Source organism: Mauremys reevesii, linkage group 9 (genome assembly GCF_016161935.1).
Source record: "Mauremys reevesii isolate NIE-2019 linkage group 9, ASM1616193v1, whole genome shotgun sequence".
Lineage (NCBI taxonomy): Eukaryota > Metazoa > Chordata > Testudines > Geoemydidae > Mauremys > Mauremys reevesii.
This window is the reverse complement of record NC_052631.1, coordinates 31,494,658-31,518,472: the sequence shown is the minus strand read 5'-3', so window position 1 is coordinate 31,518,472 and position 23,815 is coordinate 31,494,658. Positions and strand designations below refer to the sequence as shown.

The 23,815-nt window shown below is 42.9% G+C and overlaps 1 protein-coding gene across 2 annotated transcripts in view; it reads right to left on the bottom strand.

The window, feature by feature from the left end:
- The window catches only part of GK5 (glycerol kinase 5), an 83,582-nt gene that overhangs the window by 54,251 nt on the left and 5,516 nt on the right, over positions 1-23,815 (bottom strand). Inside the window, exons 2-4 of one of the 2 annotated variants that reach the window (XM_039489276.1) lie at positions 19,753-19,866; positions 17,702-17,795; positions 16,025-16,100 (exon numbers count right to left, since the gene is read on the bottom strand). In XM_039489276.1, the coding sequence (XP_039345210.1) occupies positions 16,025-16,100; positions 17,702-17,795; positions 19,753-19,866 (284 nt within the window). The remainder of the gene's footprint in view (positions 1-16,024; positions 16,101-17,701; positions 17,796-19,752; positions 19,867-23,815) is intronic. The other variant, XM_039489277.1, reaches the window with a different exon arrangement.

Sequence of the window (23,815 nt, the reverse complement as noted above, 5' to 3'; positions counted from 1 at the left end):
ATTTGCCCCAGGCCCCGAGCCCCACAGGGGCCCCCACAAGAGTTTTTCGGGGGCCCTGGAGCGGGGTCCCTCACTCGCTCCGAGGGGCCCGGAAAACTCTTGCGGGGCCGGGCGCAGGAGCTTCTTTGCTCCCAGTCCTCGCCGGCGGGGGGGTCCTTCTGCTCCGGAGCGGAAGGACCCCCCGCCGCCAAATTACCGCCGAAGACCGGGCTGCGCTTCGGCGGCGGGTCCCGCTCCGGCGGTAATTCGGTGGCGGGGGGGCCCCCGCCGCGGGTCTTCGGGGCACTTCGGCGGCGGGTCCCGGAACGGAAGGGCCCCCCGCCGCCGAAGACCCCGGGCCCCCAGAATCCTCTGGGCGGCCCTGAAAATAAGAGCTGCCTAGCTATGCCTCTGCCTAGGAACAGCAGGGAGAGGTAGCCCGAGTTGAGTGCCTCTGGATCCAGCACCGTGAAATACCTCCCACACCCCAACCCTCTGCCCTGAACCCCCTCTTGCACCCAAACTACACCCCAACCCCCAGACCTGCACCTCCTCCTGCACTCCGAACCCCTCGTGGACATTCCTCCGCCTAGGAGTAGCACGGACATGTCATCACTTCTGTGGAGCCATGTGGAGCCAGGTAGGGAATCTGCCAGGCCCAAACCAGACTTTCTATGAAGATTAGAAATGCCAGTTTATAGCGCTTTCCAGCTGGTACAGGGCCAGATAACACAGCTTTTACTGTAGAATTATTCAGGTGAGTAAAATTACGTACTGTTTAAATGTTTGCAAGGATCAGGACATTAATTCTCAGTATTCTGTTTTTTTGCTTATAGCAGTCTTGTAAACTGCAAATAAAAGACCCTGCCAGTAGATGCTTTTAAAAAAAAAATCAGCATTCATAATTTAGATAGTTAAAAAAATAATCTAAAATTGCAAAAGCAAAAAGTTTAAAATTAGTTTGATAAAGCCATAATCTGATGGCCCATTAAAAGGGAATCCACTTTCCCAATGGCCATCCCAGAGACTTCTCAGAGAGAGCATGTAGACAATGGAGACTGTCTGACCAATAGGGGATGCCTGAACCCCACATCACAGTAAGGATCTTTTAAGCAGCTGGGAGAATGTATAAAAAGAGAAACGATGATATCATCCCTCAGCCTCTCTCCCTGCCCAACTCTACACCTGGAAGAATGTCTGGAGGACAAAAGACTTTCTACTGAAGGAGTTTGGTCCCAGGCTAGAAGGGTGTTCAGTCTGTGTATTGAAGAACTGTAAACCTGCTTGTAACATCTGTCAGGGTGAGAAAAGCTGTTCGATTCAACTCTTTCCTAGACTAAAAGTTTAGGATTTAGAACGCGTATTTACTTTTTATTTTCTTAAAAGTAACTTTCTCTGACCTTTATGCCTACCACTTATTATCACTTAAAATCTATCTTTCTGTAGTTAATAAACTAAAGTGCTTGGGAAATCTACTCAGGTTACAAAGGCTAGTGCATTTCCACCTTCCTATGAAGAAGTGGCGAACTAAGTAATGAACTTACACTGGTCAGGCTGCTGACCAATACAAAATGGTACAGATCTGGGCTGCAGGACTGTGGAACTGGAGGGAATTTGCTGGAGCCTCTCTACTGATGGTTCATGAGAGACTAGGAGATCATTCATGTAATTCAGTTGGGTGTGTCCCTGCCTGTGAATGGCTGTATAAGTGCAGTACCTGCCGGACGTTTGTAGCTTCACATCAGTATCACAGTGTGAGAGGCAACCCATGTTGGTGGGTTTGGAGAGCTCAGCAGTCCCCCAGTCCAGGCTCACCCCAGGGATCCTGTCACACACTGTTATTGTGAACTTTTTAATACACATATAACAATTTTCAAAAATAGGAGCCTGAAGTTAGGTTCATAAACCTACATTTAGACAGCTACAGGTGATTTTTTCAAAAGCACCTAAGTGACTTAGGAGCATATGTCTTATTGGCTTCAAACTGGTGGAGAACAGTCTGGTTAAAGTATTTCCACTTTTTAACTTGTGGAAATTCAATATATCAGAAGGTGGTTTTGGTTGTGTGGACTGGCCAAACCCAGGACCTGAATGCCTCCACCTCTGGGATCTATGCTCCTTTATGTGGTTTTCCTAATGTCTCAAGGGAAGATACTGTCCAAGGGGCATTGTTATGTGTTAGTGTTGTCCACCGTAATGGCACCTCAGAGATGTATACATCCCCAAGGACAGCAGGGTTGCCCTAAAATCTTTGAAGGAGCACAGAGTTATGTCAGTTTTGTCCAAAAAAAAGCAGCTGTCCATTGAAGGAAAAATCCTCTATTGCCTGTTGTACATTGAGAGCAATGCCCGAACTCTGCAGCTAGGACACTGCCAAGGCATCTGTGATGTCTAGCATGGACTGTAGTGACATCTTGGCAACCAAGCAGCCCTCTGTAATAAACTCCCGAAATTCCTCCCTGGAGGTTTCAGGCAGCTGGTTAGACATGGCTGACAAATTTACTAAGTCATGCTTGGACAGCATGCCCACTGGTTGGCAATCTGCATTTGTAGTCAAGAGGAGGTACAGATTTTTCTACCCTTTAAATTAATCTTGTTGAAATCCCTGTCCTTAACAATGGACTTAAACCTACCCTGCTGAGCCCTGTCATTAACTGCAGTTACAACCAGGGAATTAGGGGCCAGGTGGGAGTAAAAACCCTCAAATCCCTGCACCACTACAAAGTAGTGTTTCTCCAATACCTTTGCAGTAGGTGCAAACGGTGCCAAAGAGCTTCCTGGTGCTGAGAAGGTCCCTGGTGCTAAGCTTACCACCAGCCTCACTTTAACAGTCTGCAGAATGGGAATGTCAGGATGCGGTGCTGATGGACCCAGGGCAGCCTGGCCAGACAGTGGGGCAGTAAATGTCATAGCTCTGGCAAAATCCTGGACCAAGGGAGAGCTTGGGACTTCATCTCTTTAGAGAGATGCCAGCTCGAGCACAAAACAGAAGCAGTCTGTGAACCCAAAAGTGACCTCAGATCTGACATGGGCCTCAGTGCTGAAGCAGGCCGCATGGCCTGTTTAAGAACGTGCTGCTTTAGGCAAAGATCTCTTGCCACAGAAGTCCATTTTGTGAATGACTTGCAAATCAAACACTGCTCCCTGATGTGGGGTTCGCCTGAGCAAAGCAAGCACCTCATGTAGGGATCATTATTTAGGATCATTCCCCCACACAACAGGCAACGGTTGAATCCTGGTAAGGGCATCTGTGACAGATTTATGTTACCAATTTGCCTGAGGCACCAGGTGATAAGGCTGAGGCCACAGGATCGTTAGTGGAGAAGATGGAGGAGCACACCATGTGACTAAATTTTAAAGCTTTATTAATAATAAAATAACAGCAGAGAGTGCTCAGGGTTCCCACGTCACTCAGGAGAAGGAAGAAAGTGTTAGTGCCCCAAGCCCTAACCCACTGTCATACTCACACACGCACTATCGGGGCTGGCCAAGCCTGGGTGTAATGTACGAAGAAGGGGAAGAAGAGGTGGACTGGAGTTCTGTCCTGTGCACAGGTTGTCCGGGATCCGCTGTTGATCTCCGATTTGCTTCGGCTCTCAGGAGGATTTTAAGTCGTGGGGTCTTTTGGGAGCATTTTGTTCAGGGACCTGCATCCCCCGTGCTCTTTGTACCAGACCAAACCGGCTTTCTGTGGCCTCGTCAGCGTTCCCAAAACAAACCAGCTTCAGGGACATGAGATGGTTGTTTTTCCCCTCACTGGCCTTCACCGTCTCAAGCGCCATGACCTTGGACTGGAGCCCATGTCTTATCTTCGGACTGAGCTGAGAACTGAGGCATTCAGTTAACCCGTTCTCTTCTCCCTTCCTCCCCCTTCGGCCTCTCATAACCTGCAAAGGAATCTTCCACTCCACACTCACACCTTTAACTCTTCCCAAAATGCCTTGTGATGCCTGCAACAGCGTTAGCAACATACAATGCTGATCTGCCTCCCCAAGGCACTCCCTGAGGGAGGGGAACACTGGGTTGTGACACATCACCAGGGAAAAACTTGACTAAATCTGAGAAACAGTAGCACTATGGTGCTAACTGTATACAACTAGAATAAGTCACTAAAAAGGACAGAGGAATCGTGAGGTTAAGAACCACACAGAGCTCTGACACCAGCTACAGGTGGAAAGAAGAAACTTAGGGGAGTTGGACCAGAGGGGATATGGCCATGAGGTGCAAGTGCCTCTCCTTTACAGATAAAGCAGAACCTCAGAGTTACGGGCACCTCGGGAAAGGAGACTGATCATAACTCTGAAATGTTCGTCTTCACCGCCTACCTCTAAGTGGCTGTCCCACAAGTGGGGGAGGGGACAGGCAGCTGGTTCTAGCCCCTGGCTGGAAGGATGATGAGTGAGGCACCCTGGAGCACCTCGGCATCAGTGGGCCCGCAGTGCAGGCTGTGGCCCTTTAAAACTGAGCTTCTCCTCCAGAGCAAAGCATGCCACCAGCAGCTCAGGCAACTCACACTCCAGGCCAGGCTTTGGCCGCAAGAGCAGCAGCTCCCACCACAGCACCAGCAGCTCCCTTGCAGCATCAGCAGCTTGGGCTGCAGCAACTTCTTTCTCAGACTCAGACTGAGCTTGCAACCTTGTCCCACTCCCGGCCAAAGGGAGGGAAGGGGGTGAAAATAGCACATGCAGCTTAAAGGAAAGCAGTGCATGGACCCCAGCACTGCTCCTCCTCTGTCTGCTCAGGCTGCCTTAGGCTGGCAGTGGGGGCTCATAGCTGTGCCTGCGAAGCTCAGTGTCTTTTTCTCCCAGCTGTAAGTGGCTGCCCCACACATGGGAGTAAGGACATGGGGCCCAGATGTGCTTACCTTTAAGATGCAATACAGGCACAGTACAGTACTTGCCTTTTTTTTTTTTTTGGTCGTCTCTGCTGCTGCCTGATTACTTACTTCCAGTTCCACATGGTGTCTGGTTGACCAGTCAGTCCATAACTCTGGTGTTTGTATCTTTGAGGTTCTACTGAACTGCTAGGCAAAATTCTACAGCTCTGATGGCTGGGTGCATACACACCTAAGTGGAATACATGGCTGCATCTACTCAAAGAAGAGCTTAAAGCAATGCTTTGATGATTACTGTAATTCTGAAGGCCAAGAGTATTTTTATTCTGTTATAGGCAAACAGATATTTTAGCTAGAGAGCTATAGGAACTCAATCATGAATAGTTTTCTGAAAACATCTGTTCAGTGTGCAATGGCAGTTAAAATAGCTAACAGAATGTTAGGAACCATTATGAAAGGGGTAGATAATAAGATAGAAAATATCATAATGCCACTATGTAAATCCATGATATGCCCACACCTTGAATACTATGTGCTGGTCTGGTCACCCCATCTCAAAAAAGATATACAGTATTAGAATTGGAAATGATATAAAGAGGGGCAACAAAAATGATCAGGGGCATGGAACAGCTTCCATATGAAAAGAGATTACAAGGACTGGGACTGTTTAGCTTAGAAAAGAAAGGACAAGGAGGGATATGAAAGGAGTCTATAAAATCCTGAATTGTGTGGCGAATGTGAATAAGGAAATGTTATTTCCCCCTTCATATAACACAAGAATTAGGGGTCACCTGATGAAATTAATAGGCAGCAGGTTTTAAACAAACATGAGGAAGTACTTCTTCAGACAGTGCACAGTCACCCTGTGAAAAGAACAGGAGTACTTGTGGCACCTTAAAGACTAACAAATTTATTTTAGCATGAGCTTTCGTGAGCTACAGCTCACTTCTTCGGATGCATAGAATGGAACACACAGATCTTGGGAGACAGGCCAGTCCTCGCTTATAGACAGCCTCCCAACCTGAAGCAAATACTCACCAGCAACCGCACACCATACAACATAAACACTAACCCAGGAACTTATCCTTCCAACAAAGCCCGATGCCAGCTCTGTCCTCATATCCATTCAAGTGACACCATCATAGGACCTAATCACATCAGACACGCCATCAGGGGCTCGTACACCTGCACATCTACCAACGTGATATATGCCATCATGTGCCAGCAACGCCCCTCTGCCATGTACATTGGCCAAACCGGACAGTCTCTATGCAAAAGAATAAATGGACACAAATCTGACATCAGGAATCATAACATTCAAAAACCAGTGGGAGAACACTTCAACCTCTCTAACCACTCAGTGACAGACTTGAAGGTGGCAATTTTGCAACAAAAAACTTCAAAAACAGACTCCAAAGAGAAACTGCTGAACTCGAATTAATATGCAAATTAGATACCATTAACTCTGGCCTAAACAGAGACTGGGAATGGTTGGGTCATTACACTAATTGAATCTATTTCCCTATGTTAAGTTCTCCTCACACCTTCTATGGGCCATCTTAATTATCACTTCAAAAAGTTTTTTTTCCTCCTGCTGATGATAGCTCATCTCAATTGATTAGACTTTTCCTGTTGTTATGCATACTTCCACCTTTTCATGTTCTCTGTATGTATAAATATCTCCTGTCTGTGTGTTCCATTCTATGCATCCGAAGAAGTGAGCTGTAGCTCACGAAAGCTCATGCTAAAATAAATTTGTTAGTCTTTAAGGTGCCACAAGTACTCCTGTTCTTTTTATGGATACAGACTAACATGGCTGCTACTCTGAAACCAGTCACCCTGTGGAACCTATTGCTAGGGAATTCTGTGAAGGCCAAAAGAGTAACTGGGTTAAAAAAAGAATTTGATAAGTTCATGACAGGCATGTCCATCAATGGCTATTAGCCAAGATGGTCAAGGATGCAACCCCATGCTCTGGGACTGGACAACAGAATATGGGTCACTTGATAATTGTCCCATTCTGTTAATTCTCTCTGAAGCATCTGCCACTGGCCACTGTCAGAAAACAGGACATCGAGCTAGATGGACCATTGGTCTGACCCAGTATGGCCATTGTGTAATCCCTTCTCTCAATCTGGGATTCAAGCAATCATTTGACACCAAGCATGTCAGAAACAGAACAAGCATTTTACAAATAGGTAATTTCCCTCCTCCTTTCTAAAGATCAAGAGTAGCACAAAACAACATATACTGACTTATAACATTGAAGTATAAAAAGAATTGTTAATGGTAATATTAAGACCTTTGATAGCAATATTTTTAATGATTTGTAAGTGTGTACAGTGAATGAGTACAGTTATCAAGCAGGAAGGGAAACAAAAGAAGCTCCAACAGGTGAGGGAAAGCAGCAGGGAACATCCTTTCCTACAGACTCTGTCTCCTGAATCTCATCTAGAAATGTTTTCCAAGGGAGGGACTGACACTATAAAAAGGGAGACAAAGACCCAAGGCATCCCTCCTTTCTCTCTCTCTCTGTCCGTCGATTCACTGCACGAGAAGGGACAAAAGGAAGCAGCAATTAAACTGGAGGAGTCCTGACCTAAGAAATGTGGTCAATAAGATTGCTGAGAGCATATGGTGAAAAAAAACTTTGCTTTCAATTTAACAGTTTGTTAAGTTAGGGACCAACTGCATTTTATCTTTATTTTTCTTGTAACCATTTCGGATTTTTATGCCTCACTTAAAATCTCTCTTTGTAATTAATAAAAACTTATTTTATTGTTTTATCTAATCCAGTGTGTTTAATTTAAAGTGTCTGGGAAACTCCATTTGTGGTGGAAAGTTATGTGCATATTATTTCTATTAAAGCATTAACGGACTTTATATACATTTCTATTGTCCAGGAGAAAGCTGGGCAGTACAGGACAAACATTTCTGGGGGGAAATCTAGGACCGAGGTTGTTTTGGAATCACCCTGCAATATAATTAAGGCTGGTAAGAGCCAAGGTGTGGCTAGCTGGCTGCAGCACACACACAGACATAGCTAAGAGCGTCTTGTATGCTGGAGGCTGTTTGTGAGCAATCCAAATGGGAGGCTACAGCAGCAAAACATTGTAAAGGACATCCCAGGTTAGAAGGCAGAGGTGACACACCTACGCATAAGTTGGAATTGTACCCTGGGTATGTCACACCCAGACACTGCAAAAACAGCTGGAAAAATACAGAAGTTGGGTAACTGAAGCTTGTGCATACATAACTGTTACCTAGCAGCTCTGTGTTCTTGGAGAACCAGGGCACAGTATTCAGCCTGTCTGACTCACGAAAGATCTCCCCCCTCCCCCGCCAGCCTTTCCTTGAACCAAAATTGATCAAAAGAGAGACTTACAAAAAGCAATGAAAAGACACGGAGACACACACCTAAACCCCTGGGATACGGATGACAGGATTAAGGAAACTCCCCAGCCTCATTTGCATTGAATATGGGACAAGGAGGCATCTCCATCAGCATACAGAATGGAGAACAGAGATTCCAAGGCAAGAACCGCACAGAACTAATAGATTCATAGACCTAAAGGTCAGAAGGGACCATTATGATCTTCTAGTCTGACCTCCTGCACAACGAAGGCCACAGAATCTCACCCACCCACTCCTGTAACAAACCCCTGACCTATGTCTGAGCTACTGAAGTCCTCAACTTGTGGTTTAAAAACTTCAAGGTACAGAGAATCCTCCAGCAAGTGAACCGTGCCCCATGCTGCAGAGGAAGGAAAAAACGGTCTTCCAGGGCCTCTGCCAATCTGCCCTGGAGGAAAATTCCTTCCTGACCCCAAATATGGTGATCAGCTAAACCCTCAGCATGTGGGCAAGACTCACCAGCCAGATATCCAGGAAAGAATTCTCTGTAGTAACTCAGATCCCACCCTATCTAGTGTCCCATCACAGGCCATTGGGCATATTTACTGCTAATAGTCAAAGATCAATTAATTGCCAAAATTAGGCTAACCAATCATACCATCCCTTCCATAAACTTATCAAGCTTAGTCTTGAAGCCAGGTATGTCTTTTGCCTCCATTGCTCCCTGTGGAAGGCTATTCCAGAACTTCACTCCTCTGATGGCTAGAAACCTTCATCTAATTTCAAGTCTAAATTTCCTGATGGCCAGTTTATATCCATTTGTTCTTGTGTCCGCATTGGTACTGAGCTTAAATAATTCCTCTCCCTCCCTGGTATTTATCCCTCTGATACATTTATAAAGAGCAAGCATATCTCCCCTCAGCCTTCTTTTGGTTAGGCTAAACAAGCCAAGCTCTTTGAGTCTCCTTTCATAAGACAGGGTTTCCATTCCTCGGATCATCCTAGTAACCCTTCTCTGAACATGTTCCACTTTGAATTCATCCTTCTTAAACATGGGAGACCAGAACTGCACACAATATTCCAGATGAGGTCTCACCAGTGCCTTGTATAATGGTACTAACACCTCCATATCTCTACTGGAAATACCTCGCCTGATGCATCCCAAGACTGCATTAGCTTTTTTCACAGCCATATCACATTGGTGGCTCATAGTCATCCTCTGATTAACCAATACTCTTAGGCCCTTCTCCTCCTTGGTTACTTCCAAGTGATACGTTCCCAGTTTATAACCAAAATTCTTGTTATTAATCCCTAAATGTATGACCTTGCACTTTTCAGTATTAAATTTCATCCTATTACTACAGTTTACAAGGTCATCCAGATCTTCCTGTAGGATATCCTGGTCCCTCTCTGTATTGGCAATACCTCCCAGCTTTGTGTCATCCGCAAACTTTATTAGCACATTCCCACTTTTTGTGCCAAGGTCAGTAATAAAAAGATTAAATAAGATTGGTCCCAAAACCGATCCCTGAGGAACTCCACTAGTAACCTCCCTCCAGCCTGACAATTCACCTTTCAGTATGACCCGTTGTAGTCTCCCCTTTAACCAGTTCCTTATCCACCTTTCAATTTTCATATTGATCCCCATCTTTTCCAATTTAGCTAATAATTCCCCATGTGGAACCGTATCAAATGCCTTACTGAAATCGAGGTAAATTAGATCCACTGCATTTCCTTTGTCTAAAAAATCTGTTACCTTCTCAAAGAAGGAGATCAGGTTGGTTTGACATGATCTACCTTTTGTAAAACCATATTGTATTTTGTCCCAATTACCACTGACCTTAATGTCCTTAACTACTTTCTCCTTCAAAAATTTTTCAAAGACCTTGCATGCTACAGATGTCAAACTAACAGGCCTGTAGTTACCCGGATCACTTTTTTTCCTTTCTTAAAAATAGGAACTATGTTAGAAATTCTCCAGTCATATGGTACAACCCCTGAGTTTACAGATTCATTACAAATTCTTGCTAATGGGCTTGCAATATCATGTGCCAGTTCCTTTAATATTCTTGGATGAAGATTATCTGGGTCCCCCGATTTAGTTCCCATTAAGCTGTTTGAGTTTGGCTTCTACCTCAGATGTGGTAATATCTACCTCCATATCCTCATTCCCATTTGTTATCCTACCATTATCCCTAAGCTCCTCATTAAAGACTGAGGCAAAGTATTTGGTCACATATTGGGCCATGCCTAAATTATCCTTAACCTCCACTCCATCCTCAGTGTTTAGCGGTCCCACTTCTTTCTTTTCTTCTTATTTATACCGCTATAGAACCTTTTACTATTGGTTTTAATTCCCTTTGCAAGGTCCAACTCTACATGGCTTTTGGCCTTTCTCATTTTATTCTTACATGTTCTGACCTCAATAAGGTAGTTTTCCTTGCTGATCCCTCCCATCTTCCACTCCTTGTAGGCTTTCTGCTTTTTCTTAATCACCTCTCTGAGATGCTTGCACATCCAGCTTGGTCTACAACTCCTGCCTATGAGTTTTTTCCCCTTTCTGGGACCAGAAAAGCAGGAAAGCACTGCATAATGTGAGATCTCTGCTCCAGATGTTAATGAACCCAGACCTACACACACCCAGTTCAGTAGTTATCAGACCAATTCCCATAATAAATCCTTTAGTAGTATCCAAAATAGTGACGCTCATTAATTGTAAAAATTTTAGAGAAATACTGTGACTGCGTGAAAGGGATTTTTGGTAGGGATCTTTAGTGAGATAAGGGAAGTAGAGATGGCTGGGGAAAAAAACCTTGGCTGCTCGCTTGAGACAGGAGAAAACCAGCAGGTTAGAGAGATGGGTAATGAAGAAGGGGAAATGCCCCTGGGAAAGGAGGTGCTCTAAGGGAACCAACTCCAGGAAACAGCCCTAGGATTGGAGCTGCCAGACCTTGGCACTCTGCCGGTGGCAATCATGTGGTGGCTGGAGTCCTCCAGATAGACCTGATCCTGGCTGGCCATCAGAAAGAGTTTGTCTGTCTTGTTGGGAGTGGTGAGCATTGTGTGTACGGTGTGTGCATTCTGTTTTGGTAATTGTTAATAGGTGGAGATTGAGTGGGGTATTGCTGTATGGGGCTCTTTCGCTGGTGGGACATCCCGTAAACCTGCAAAAGATTACACCCTGAGTCCACAGGAAGAGGGTGTTTGCTCGGAGCCCATGGAGGAGTAGGTCCCAGAGCCCATGGAAGAGTAAAGTTAGGTGCCTTTCACCTGGAGCCCTATGAACTCGAAAAGGGTGGAGGTGCCTAAATTAAGAGGGTTATGCCTTGAGCCCTAGGAACTGGGTAAAGGTGAGTGCCCCTAGAGTGTGTAAGTAACAGAGAATTTTGTGGAGGTAACAATTAGGCCAGTAACGTACAGAAATTTTTCAGCAAAGGAGCACTCTTTAACACACACATGGGATGGCCCCCACTTTATTGTGAATCGAGCCAGCCCCAGTGTTTATCAGGTAGAAATCCTGAATGGAAAAAATGGGAAACCCTGGCAGAAATGGTTTCATTCCTCACAGCTCGAAGAGTGGAAGGGTAAACCACCTAACCCATAAGCAATAGCATAACTGTCTTCTCCATCCTGCCAGCCACCCTTGTTGGCTACCAAGGAGGAATGGCTTGGAGCCATTGGAAAATACGCGTTGGGTGGGCTTGTCAGTGCCTACCCCAATGTTGAGGTAGGAAGAGGCCAGAGAAGCCCTCGACTTATTACGGCCACCCTCATGTAGGTCACTGCTTCATGTTCACCCTGAAATACTGGTCCCAGACTCTCCCAGTATATACGGGGGGGAGTGTGGGAGTTTGTTCTCTCTTCTCTGGCTCCTCACAGGTCTCAAACATGAGCCATGACATCCCACCGTTGCACCAGCACTTTGCTGTTCATAAGTGTCTGGAGTCTGATGCTGTCCAGGCTCTATGCTGAACCTGTGATCCCTCTGAAACTCTGGAGGTGCTTGCCAGCTGGAGCCCAGGAAGTAAAATTGCTGTGCCACACGCATGGATTCTATGGCAATGGAAGCAACCCCCGTCCCTGCAGCATCGTTACCAGTTCTACGCTGCTGGCAACTCCTCGGGTTGCCCCTGGGAAAGCGTTGCCAATTGCACGAAGAGTGCCACAGGAGAGTCACTCAAGTTTTGTTATGAAACTAAGACCACACCAGACTCTGTTCCATTCTTCTGTAAGCCGTTGTGGTCTCGAAAGGGATATACACCATCAAACCCAACCAATGATAGCCTCCCTGGTGGTGGAAGGTGCAGGATAGTCCTGGTTTCCTTCGCTGTTCGGGAGCAACCATTCCCTTACATGTCATCATTGTTGTCGGAACCCAGACACCTCCGTTACCCGGAGATGAACTGTAGCTGTCTCTGATCACACCAGCAGGCAAGAATATCACATGGTTCCTCGTAAACTGGGAACTGCTGACCTGGACTGTAGCTGGACATGACTTGATTCAGCATGGTCCTCCAGACTGCGTAGTTCCATTAAAGGGCACACATTGTGACAAGCTCGTGCCAACAATTTGGTTTAAATTCTGTGGGCACATTGCCATTTCGGAGGGATTCCATGAGCCCGGATTGTACAGAATGGAATTGGGCCAACAACAAAAAACAGCTTTAAATTTTGACCCTCTGATTACAAACCTCACTCCCCTCCACATTTAAGAGCCCCAATTTCAGGACCCCATGTGTTAAAATTGGACCAACAAGAACATTTGGTTCTTCAACCTCAGACTTCTCTGAAGGAAATTCAAATCCAGTTAAAAGGCATGAATATCTCTCACATAACACCTGTATGCGCTCCTTTGATTGGAACTAGCCATAAGGATTGGGATGAATGGGTAAGGATGTGGCATGGGGATCACCATGTAAATAGAGTAAAAAGAGAATTAAGTGATTGGATTGCACCTGTAGGAACAGGAATCTCTTTAGTTGATGCTGCAAACATAGAAGTTCTGGCTAATAAACTATCATATGCCACCAAAAATATAGGAAAGATGGGAACCCCATTAACAGTATCTTTGAAACAGTTAAGTGAAGAACAGCAGTTAATAAGTAAGGTATTTCTTGGATGAAAAAGACTCAGAGGAAAAAATGAAGAGTTAATGTTGCTGTACAGTCCCTCCAGAATAATGTCTCATTGACCTCAGTGTGTGAGCAAGCTCAGGCTCTAACCCAGAACATAATCATGGGAATGATTTGGCAAGCCATAGCAGGGCAAATTCCCATGGAGGCAATCAGCTTGATTCAGCCCCATGTAATGGAGGAAGAATTAGTCCTCTGGCCCTGGTGGAGACTAGTTAATGCTTCGTACAATCACCATCAGCAAAGCTTGCAGTTATTCCTGATAACTGTGGCAGGCAAAGAAATTAGTCCCACTGGGACTACAGATTAATGATAACTCAGTAACGTACTCCAGAGATCCTAACACTTGGGCCTGGCAGAAAGATAATGTGTGCAACACAGTAAATGTAAAGGGGTGTAGGAGAAAAGAAGGTTTGTGCTATATCTGTGAAGACCAAGCATTGGAGGAACATGATGAAGGCTTCTTCCCACAACCTGGGAATAAGTCTCACTGTTCCTTCGATGTTATCCAGGAAAAGGAGTCTGTTTTAATCTATGTTGGTAAAGCATGCGTGTGTGTAAGAACTGTGTGGGAAGCACTGAATGATGGGGGATCTCTGCTCCAGATGTTAATGAACCCACACCCTGCACACACCCAGCTCAGTAGTTATCAGACCAATTCTAGTAATAAATCCTTTACTGGTATCCAAAATAGTGAAGCTCCCTAACTGCATTGTGAGCTCCCTCCAAGGAACACCACCCAAAGTCAGGAATGATCAGCTCCCATGGTCTAGCTGAACAAAACAACTTTGGTATACTTCCTTGTTTACACAAACAAATCTAGTGTTCTTTCTTGAACCACTGTTGTTTCTAGATGACCTCCTGAGGTCCCCTTCCAACCCTGATAGTCTATAATTATAACTGTTTGGCTCCCCTATGTTTATTCCATGGCAATAAATAACTTTCATGATTAAGCTGGTTGCTTCTCTCCTCCACCCCTGCCCACCTTTATGGGGTTTTTTTTGGTTTCCTCATTCGCTCTGCAGCAACGCTCCTTGTACCTAAGCTAAAAGATCCCTGCAGTACCCAAAAATTCTGTGGGGTTTGCTCATCAAGTGGGTTACTACTATAACAATTGTGGGGATAGAGACATGCTGAACCTGGGACATATGAGGGTGGCAGCTTGGAAGTGCTGCTCAACCCAATCTGCTGAGTCCAGGGGCATAGGAGGGTGGCAGACTGAAAGTGCTGCTTGACCCAGCCTGCTCAGGCGTGCTCTATTCCAGTGCGTTGCCCATGGCATATGAGGATGACAGCTTGGAAGTGCTGCTCAACCCAGCCTACTGAGTCCAGGGACATATAAGGGGTCAGCTTAAGAGTGCTGATTAACCCAGTCCTCTCAGACACACTCTGTTAGTGTGTGTGTGTGAGTGTGTGCGTCTGATTCTGAGGCTGGAAGAACCCAGCCCTGGGGAACCTAGGTCCTGCAGGATAGCTCCATTGGGAGGGAACGTGCAGCAGGAAGAAATAGAGCTCTGTATGACAACACAAGTGACACAAGCAATACATTGATAGAAGTACAGAACACCCCTTATCCCAGAAGAGTAACCCTAATAAATGAGCATACCCCAAAGTAACGGGCAAAGCTAGTAACAGTAATGTACAGGTTACCTAAAATCCAAAAGGTTGATATCTTAAAAGCCAATTGGATAAAGATTAAGTCATCTGTAATGCAGAACTGTATAAAAGAGCATGGTCCCAAACTGGAGAAACACTGGAGTAGAAACTGAAGAATGAGACTGAAGGACCAGACTAAGATCAGAGAAGGCAAGGACTATCATGGAAGGTGGAAGAACTTCCAGGGCCCCAAAATGTGCTCATTTGGGCCCATTTACCAATTCTGTTTCATCTGTTGTTATTTGTCTGGCATAAATGTATGTCCAGACACTATAAAGTGACAGGTTTCAGTGTCTGTATCAGCAAAAGGAACGAGGAGTACTTGTGGCACCTTAGAGACTAGCAAATTTGTTTGAGCACAAGCTTTCGTGGGCTAAAGCCCACTTCATCAGATGCATGCCTCTGAAAGCTTATACTTAAATTTGTTAGTCTCTAAGGTGTCAAAAGTACTCCTCGTTCTTTTTTTTATAAAGTGACAATAATTCTGTCTGAAATGATTAAATATAAATTGGATGCACTTGTGACTCAGTGTCTCAACTTTTACCCCTAACATCTCCAATAGCGATATCTATGCCTGGATTGTGCAGTAATAGTTTTTTTTTTGTTTTGTTTTTGTTAAGGGGTTACCCCATCACCAAACAATTTCTGAAGTGTGATTTTGCCTGTTCTGTTTTCTACAATTAAAAAAGGTCACACCTTATTCACTTGACTCTTCATGACATACCAGACGCATCCATAGTTCTTTCACATACCCAGTTCTTCCAGAGAGTTAGAGAACAGTGTAACAGTCAGGAACACTGCCTACAGAAAGTGAATCAGAGTATATGCACTACACAAACATCTGAAACATCAAGCTGTATACCTAAACTGAGTAATTGAGTGATTTTATTGCTGTAACTTTTGTCCTTCCCTCACCTCACCTGCTTTTCTACTATAGGTTATCTTCACTCTCCATGCTCATGTAAAACTGGGTTGTAAGCTCTTTACAAAACAAATAAAAAAAACCTAAAGTGCTTAAATTTATAGGGCAAATCAATACACTTTTGCAACCTGCACACACTGTACATACTTGTTCCATGTAATGAAAGTTCCTCTCTGTGTTGAGATGCCAAGACCAGCAATTTGATTCATTTGTAGTCCTGCAGCTAAAAGTAAAAATATATTTTAAAAGTTGAGAAATCACTTTTATGCTAATATTATAACATGACATAAATATACACCTTATGGAAAGTTATTCAACAAATGTAATAAATACTGATTTTTACCCATTGGACAGCTAAACAAGTGACATAGCTGCTGAAATAACCAAGTACACAGAACGGATCAGCAGAGCTAGACCAATTTGTTCCAAAATAGTTGCACACATAATCCTGGATTTTACAAAAGCAACGTCTGCACATTGCCTAATAAAAATATAGGCAATGAAAGGGCCAATCTCTGTAGGCCTATTCAGGAAGCATCAAGAGGGAAAGACAACTACTGTGCCCCCATGGCAGAAGTAATGAGACTTTCAATAGGGATGTTCTAGATACCTTTCGGAACATAACATAGGCTAGATGAAAGGCAAGAAAGTCCTATAGATAAACAAAATCACTTTTGTGTTGCATGGACAATGGAGAGGCTTCACCCTGACAATGTAGGTCTTATTGATATTATTAGTTTGTGGAAGCACTCATACAGACAAAGTATCCCTGCCCCATAGAGCTCACAAATCTAAGAAAAAAATAATTTGTGATCTCTGAGCTACTGAAAGGGACTTCATATAATCATTCAAACTCAAGAAGGCAGAACTCTTTAAATGAATATTTCTAGAATTAAAAGCAAACATACTAAATGTGGTCTAAATTTTAAATTTTGTAAATGAATGCTTTTATAAAATCTTCTAGAAATAGAAATATCTCCACAATTATCTTTTCTAAATTCCAGTGAAAACAGCTGTTTTAAACAAACTTTTCCTCAGAGTTTAAACCCAAACACTGCAACTTTAATAACCTGAACATGCAGCTGATTCACTGATTTTCATTATTTATGCTGAGAACAAAAATCAAAATACAGAAAGTGAACAAAAAGCATGACTAGCAACATGCAAACTGGATTTTAATATAGTATTAGTAATGTAAGAAGTGTCTGTTTACTATATATGATTTTTAAGTTGATAATGTCCCTTTACATTTAAAAAAAGTTAAATTGTAGAATTTCATATTTGCTGAGTGACTTACTAATTTTGTATAATAACCTTTTTTATTTTAAGTTCAAAATTAGTGTTCCAGAAATTATACAAATGTTTAAGGACTAAATTTGGTCTTCACATACCCCGAACGGAGCTTTGGTTGATTTCAAAGGGACTTGCATACAAGATTCCAAAGGCTGAATTTCACCCAAAGGATATGTTAAGAAATCCCATTTAAACTGGAGGACTATATAGAGTGAAGCAAAATTAGTACCAATTTGAGATTTTTGTTGCTCTCTGGTAAGTTATTACTGAAAGCTTCATTAAAATAACTAAATAAGGGCCCAATCCTGTAAACACATGCTCATGTGAAAATTTTCATGTATTGTTATTTAGATGCATAAGGGTTTACAAGATTAGGTTGTTAGACAGTTCTTAAGGTATTTTGTAGTTTCCTATTCAGCAATATTAATATGTTTTCAGGAGATGACATGTTGCATAAGTACAAAAATAACTAATAGATTAAATAGTTTTAGTTAACGTTAGCTACTATTCTTTGGTTTAATGAATGATTACCTTGTACTGCCTCTTTTATTACATCCATGAACTGAGTCCACAGAACTTCAGGATCTAGTTCAACCCAGCCAAGATGAGGATAAAGTGTTTCTACCTGTTTACAAGAAGTACAGTATTACTATGAACAGTAACAATACTATGAGTAAAAAAAACAGGAGTACTTGTGGCACCTTAAAGACTAACAAATTTATTTAAGCATGAGCTTTCGTGAGCTACAGCTCACTTCTTCGGATGCATAGAATGGAACACACAGACAGGGGATATTTATACATACAGAGAACATGAATGTCAAGGCTCCTGCAGTATACACAATAGGGACCAGTATACAACCCTACTGTAACTCCACTGACACACTGGAGGAATATTATAGATGAATCTCACCCCTTTACATTTAAAATGTTCCCTTTAATAAGCCCATAATACAGAAAGGTTCATCCCCAAAGCTTTAACTGGCCTTCCTGCTCACTGAAGTGGAACAAGTAGGCTCATTTAGGTTTCTTGCTAGGCAGGAGAAAATCCTATCCCGACTGTGTTAATGTTTTCAAAGCAGAAATAATTAGTTTTTGTTGCACTCCAGCAGGAAGGAAATTCTGCTCAGAAAGCTGAGGAAGAAGGTATAGGGCTTGGCTACACTTGCAAGTTGCAGCGCTGGTAGAGGCTTTCCAGCGCTGCAATTAGTAACCGTCCACACCTGCAAGGCACATCCAGCGCTGCAACTCCCTGGCTGCAGCGCTGGCTGTACACCTGGCCAGGTTGGGGTGTAGCGATTGCAGCGCTGGTGATCCAGCGCTGCTCATCAAGTGTGGACACACACCAGCGCTTTTATTGGCCTCCAGGGAATAAGGAGATATCCCAGAATGCTTTTAACTAAATTACTCCCTTTGTTTTGTTATGCAGCCTCTCTTTGTTTTGTTGTGAACCTCCGGAGCTCCGTTTCTACCGGAGCTGCTTATCAGCTCCTGTTTGCTGTGATCAATCTGTGAACAATCAAATGAGATCCTCCTCCCTGTTGTGAACGAGCTCTGTGGAGCTCCTCCGTTGCCACTGCTGCTATCTAAAAAACAAACAGAGCTCCTGTTTGCTGTGATCATCTGTACCTGGCTGTAAACAATCAAATGAGAGGCAGGCAGGGAAACAGCGGGGAGTCGTGTTGCCTGCAGGCTGTTTGCAATTAAGAGTTAAGACTAAGGGGTCGGAAAAATGTTCTGATTTTTCAAGTCAGGAAGCTAACACACAGTGTTGGCTCCAAAAATCCACTCTCTCTCTCCCCCCCCGTTCCCTGTCACACTAGACCCCACTCCACCCCCCTCTTTTGAAAAGCATGTTGCGGCCACTTGAACGCTGGGATAGCTGCCCATAATGCATCACTCCCAACAGCGCTGGAAATGCTGCAAATGTGGCCACACACCAGCGCTGGTAGCTGTGAGTGTGGCCACACACCAGCGCTGCAAACTACCAGCGCTGCAAACCGTAAGTGTAGCCAAGCCCATAGAAAGGACTTTAATTGTAGTCTTTAAGTACAGTCTTAAATCAAACATTTACATTTGTTGCAAGTTTAACAATTTTTTTAAAGCCACACATATTAAAAGGGATTTTTTATTTCTAAACATCTGCTCATTTATTTTATTATAATTATGTTGTTACTTTACAACTCCCATGTAAAATTAGGAAAAGTAGATAACGCATGCTTTGTATATTCTTTTAGATTTTGTTATCTTGGATCTTCTATTTTTCCCCTGCAAATAACAATATTCCATATTTTAGACTGATTTAAGCCAACAGGAAGGAAACCATAATTAAAATCAATTATTTTAATCTTGTTTGATAGTTTTACTTATTAGTTATTTTCCTAAAGAAAGGTTTATTCTCATTTGTTGGTATACATTGATACTTCTTTTTGCTAACCAGGAGGATACAGTATATCAGTACACATTTATTTAAACAACAATATAGTTTAACATACATCTATTCAGATTCTAAATTTAAAAAAAAAAAATTTTTTTTTGCTTAGAAATTGGTGAATGACCAAATTTGCAAGGCCTTCTACTCAACTTGATGGCATTTCTGTTTGCTGTAACATGATGACTTCTGAACACCACATCCAATGAAATACATTTCTGGGAATGATCCAGGTCTCCATGGGCAGGAGATGACATGTTGATCTCCTGTTGATTTTGGGGAAAATCAGAAAACTAGAATGGTGGCTGTGTGGATCCTCCCATCTAACAGCTTCAACCACCTTTGTAATCCTCTATATATCAAAGAGCTGGTTGACACCAATTAATGCCTTCCAGCATAACAATACCCCTACCATCTCAGATCATCCTCCCAACAGAGTTTAACAAGTTGACAGTCTGAATGCAAGCTGGTTCCAAGGGGGTGGCGAGCAGGGCAACTGCCCTGTGCACCAACTTCCAGGAGGCGCTGGACCATTTTTTTTCTCACCCCCTTGACAACTGCAGGGTCACTGAAGACAATTTCTGCCCTGGTCAGCAAAGTTGCTAGGGCCACTCCTGCCTGAATGACTTATCTCCCAGATAGAAAGAAGAGAAATAATAATGATGGGGGGAAAGGGGCACACTGAGCCATGGAGGGAGGAAGCATGGGGAAGCTTGGAATGGGGGCCACAGAGAGCCCCTGCTTGGGGGGGGTGAGAGGGGCATGGGGGAAGGGGGCACACACAGATCCCCCGGTAGGGCGAGAATGTAGGATCCTGAAATGAGGAAGAAGGGGGAAATGGGGGGCATAGGGGCAAAGGGGAATGGGGGACATATGGGCACACAGCCACTGGCACGGGAGAAGTGGAGGCAAACAGGACCTCTGCAATGGTACGGGGTGAGAGGAGATGCACAAGTCCCTGAATTCAAGGGAGATAAAAAATTGGCACCCAGAACTTGTGGAGTGAAACGGAGGAATGCAAGAAGCCCTTGGTGTATGCAATGAGTTTGGCACAAGACTACAAAGTATGCAACCCCTACTTTACCCAGTGATGATTAATTTTTTCAATGTGATTTGTGTCAAGCTTCATTTGGATAGAAACTGGAATTCATTTAAAATGCACAAAAATAACATTTTAAAACGGTTTCTGTATCTGCAGAAGCTACTGCTGTCAAAAACTTGTTTAGCACTTCAGCAAACTCCAGTTCCTAGTACTTAGCCAGTGACTTATACCAGTTCAGTAGTTTGCATTTCTTTAACACTTCAGTAGCAAACATTTTTTTTATTCAATTTAAATGATTCTAGAGATTATACTAAATTTAGGCCTTAACAGATTGTCAATTTAAAATTCAAATATAAACAGGTTTATTTTTTAAAAGGAAAATGTATTTTTATCAAAAAATTTGATTTAAAATAAAAAAAATCCAATTTTAAAAAAAAGTCTTTAAATCGCTGATTTTTATCTACTCTGTTCATGGCCTAAGAACAAGAAAGGTTGTGGGGCTGGTTTGTTTTTAGTAAACTAAAGAGAAAAAAAACATGCCACATGAAATAAATAAAAATGACAAACCAAAACCTTCACTTAGAACACGATGAAAGTAACAAACTTTGAGTCTTATGTCAGTTTTGAATTGTGAACCTTTTCTGAAGGTCTGTATAGCTTAAAAGAAAGACTGCCCAGAGCTTTCTACATACAGATTCCAATCACTGAATTCAGAAGCATGGTACCTGCCATATTCTAAAGTGGTTCCCACAGTCTCCACACACCAAGTATGAATCACCTCCACGAGGGACATGGCTCCCAGTGCTGGTGCACAGCCTATACTGGCACGTTACATAGCAGAAACTTGCAGCGCTCAGGGGGGTGTTTTTTCAAACTCCTGAGCGAGAAAGGTGTAGCGCTGTAAAGTGCCAGTGTAGACAAGCCCCGAGAAATGTCCATACGGTACTTTCTGCTGTAATGTTCTCCAAAATGAGAAACTTACAACGCTGTGTTGAACTCAGTATTGCATGTTGAGTTGAGTGCTGTTCCAAACCAGCCTACACACCTTTGCTGATGTATCTCAATCCTAAATTAATACATCAATAAATCAATGTGTGTTGATCTTGTACTGGGTTTAGAAAGCAAAAACAACCCATTTTTCTAACCTCTGTGGCATTTCTGTCATGTACACAATTGAGTATGAAGACCAAAAGAAAAAAAAATTGAAAAAAAATCACCAAACTTATTTGTGAGTCAGTCCCAGTCTGCACTAAAACAGACATTTTCAAAAATTGCTTTATTCAGCACCATCAAGAGTAGTCGCAAACATTTTTTAAAAAAACATTTGAAAATAGTTGTGACCAACCTATAACGACTGGCGCCCCCATCTGCACTGTTTGCTTAAACCAGCTTTAAAAAAACAACACACACACACACACGCTTTTTGAAGCATAGATGTGGCCTTAAAACAGGAACTGACAACCCACTAGAGTGCTGCTGAATTATAACCATGGAAAATTAAAAACAAACTTTAGCACACCATTTTCAACTGCAAAACACATGAAAGTGCTTTTATGCTAACTGTTTAACTGAATTACCACCCAACTGTTACTTCATGTATGAGGGGTCACAGATGTTTTAACTGCATTAAATATAGCTACCAGCTCAGCACTTGAGCTGTACTGCAGAGTTCTCTCTAAGGACTAACAAAAGTTATTTTTAGGGGGTATTAGCCAATTTTGTATTAAAGAAAACTACAAAAAACTCTATCAAGAATTAAACTGAACATTAAATAGCAAATCCAATGTCTATACAAAATTTTAATACTAACCAGTCTAACAAAAAAGCTAACGTGATATACATTTTCCAAACCAAGGACAGACACAATTATCTCTTCTGTTTCTTTGGAACGTAACACATTTGAAGTTCACCTTACTACTAATTCTATCAGAATATTATTGGTAGACTAAATTAAAAATATAAAAGGCTACAAGATTCTTGCATCCAAAGTATAGGAATGTTCAAAGGAAACAATAGGCAGTTTTTATGTCTAATACTGATCTTTGAGCCACTCCTGTGACCAATATAATATTCTATTTAAATACTTATACTGCACCTCAGTCACCTTCATCATCATGACATATCTGCACTCAAACTCTACTGTGAAGAAAATATTAAACAGTAGCCACTAATTCAGAGTACAATTTAATTATGCTACTTTGCAGTTATGTAGCACCTTTCATTAAAGGATTCAAAGCACTTTGCCAACATTAAGCTTCACAACACAACTGTGATGTAGGCATTATTATACCTGGAATGTAGAGAGTTAAACTGAGGGAGAAAGATACTAGATAACTTGCCCAAGATGACTTAAAAAAAATAATCTTCAGAGTTGAGACAACAACCAGTGCTCCTAACCCCTAATAATCTCCATACAACAAGTGCATACTCCTCTCTTCCATCTTCCCAAGAAAGGACCTTTTCATCATCAAAATTAATGTATTTCAGTATATTCTCTGGCATAATATAGTAGGATACCCTTGTCCAGTCTTGCTCCAGAACTAACATGGCTACAGCCATTTTCTGCCTGCTCACATTTTGATGTGACAATTATCCAGAGAGTATATCAAAGATGAAAATTACACTAGTTTGCAGAAATCTTCAACCAATTACTGCTGAAGGAATCTACGCCAAAAAATTAAAAATTCTGCATATTTTAAATGTGGAGGCACCAGCACGGCAGTGGGGAGCAGAGGCCACTGACTGAATGGAGGTGGGAGATGGTCATGTAGCGTAGCTCTCCCCCTGCCCTGGGACACAGACTCGGTGGTGAGGCTGCACCTGACCCTGACGCACTGCAAGGGCCAGGCCTGCCCCAGAAACACCCCAGGTCCTGCCCCTCCATACTATGCACACCAATATAGCAAGTGAGATGGACAGAGTCTCGCACACATGCCCAGCTCTGGCCCCCAATCCAGGTGTGGGGCAAGCAAGCTCAGCCTGGCAGGATCCAAGTGTGACGTTTCACTCTATACGATTTTATGAAAATATGCTAATATAACTGGAATATGCTTCATGCAAAAGGTCTCTTGTAAGGTATCATTACAAAGCTTATAATCTACCGAGTGTGATCATCCTATTTGTATAAATGTACCACTCTTGTATCTGAAACTAGAAATAGAAATACAACTCTG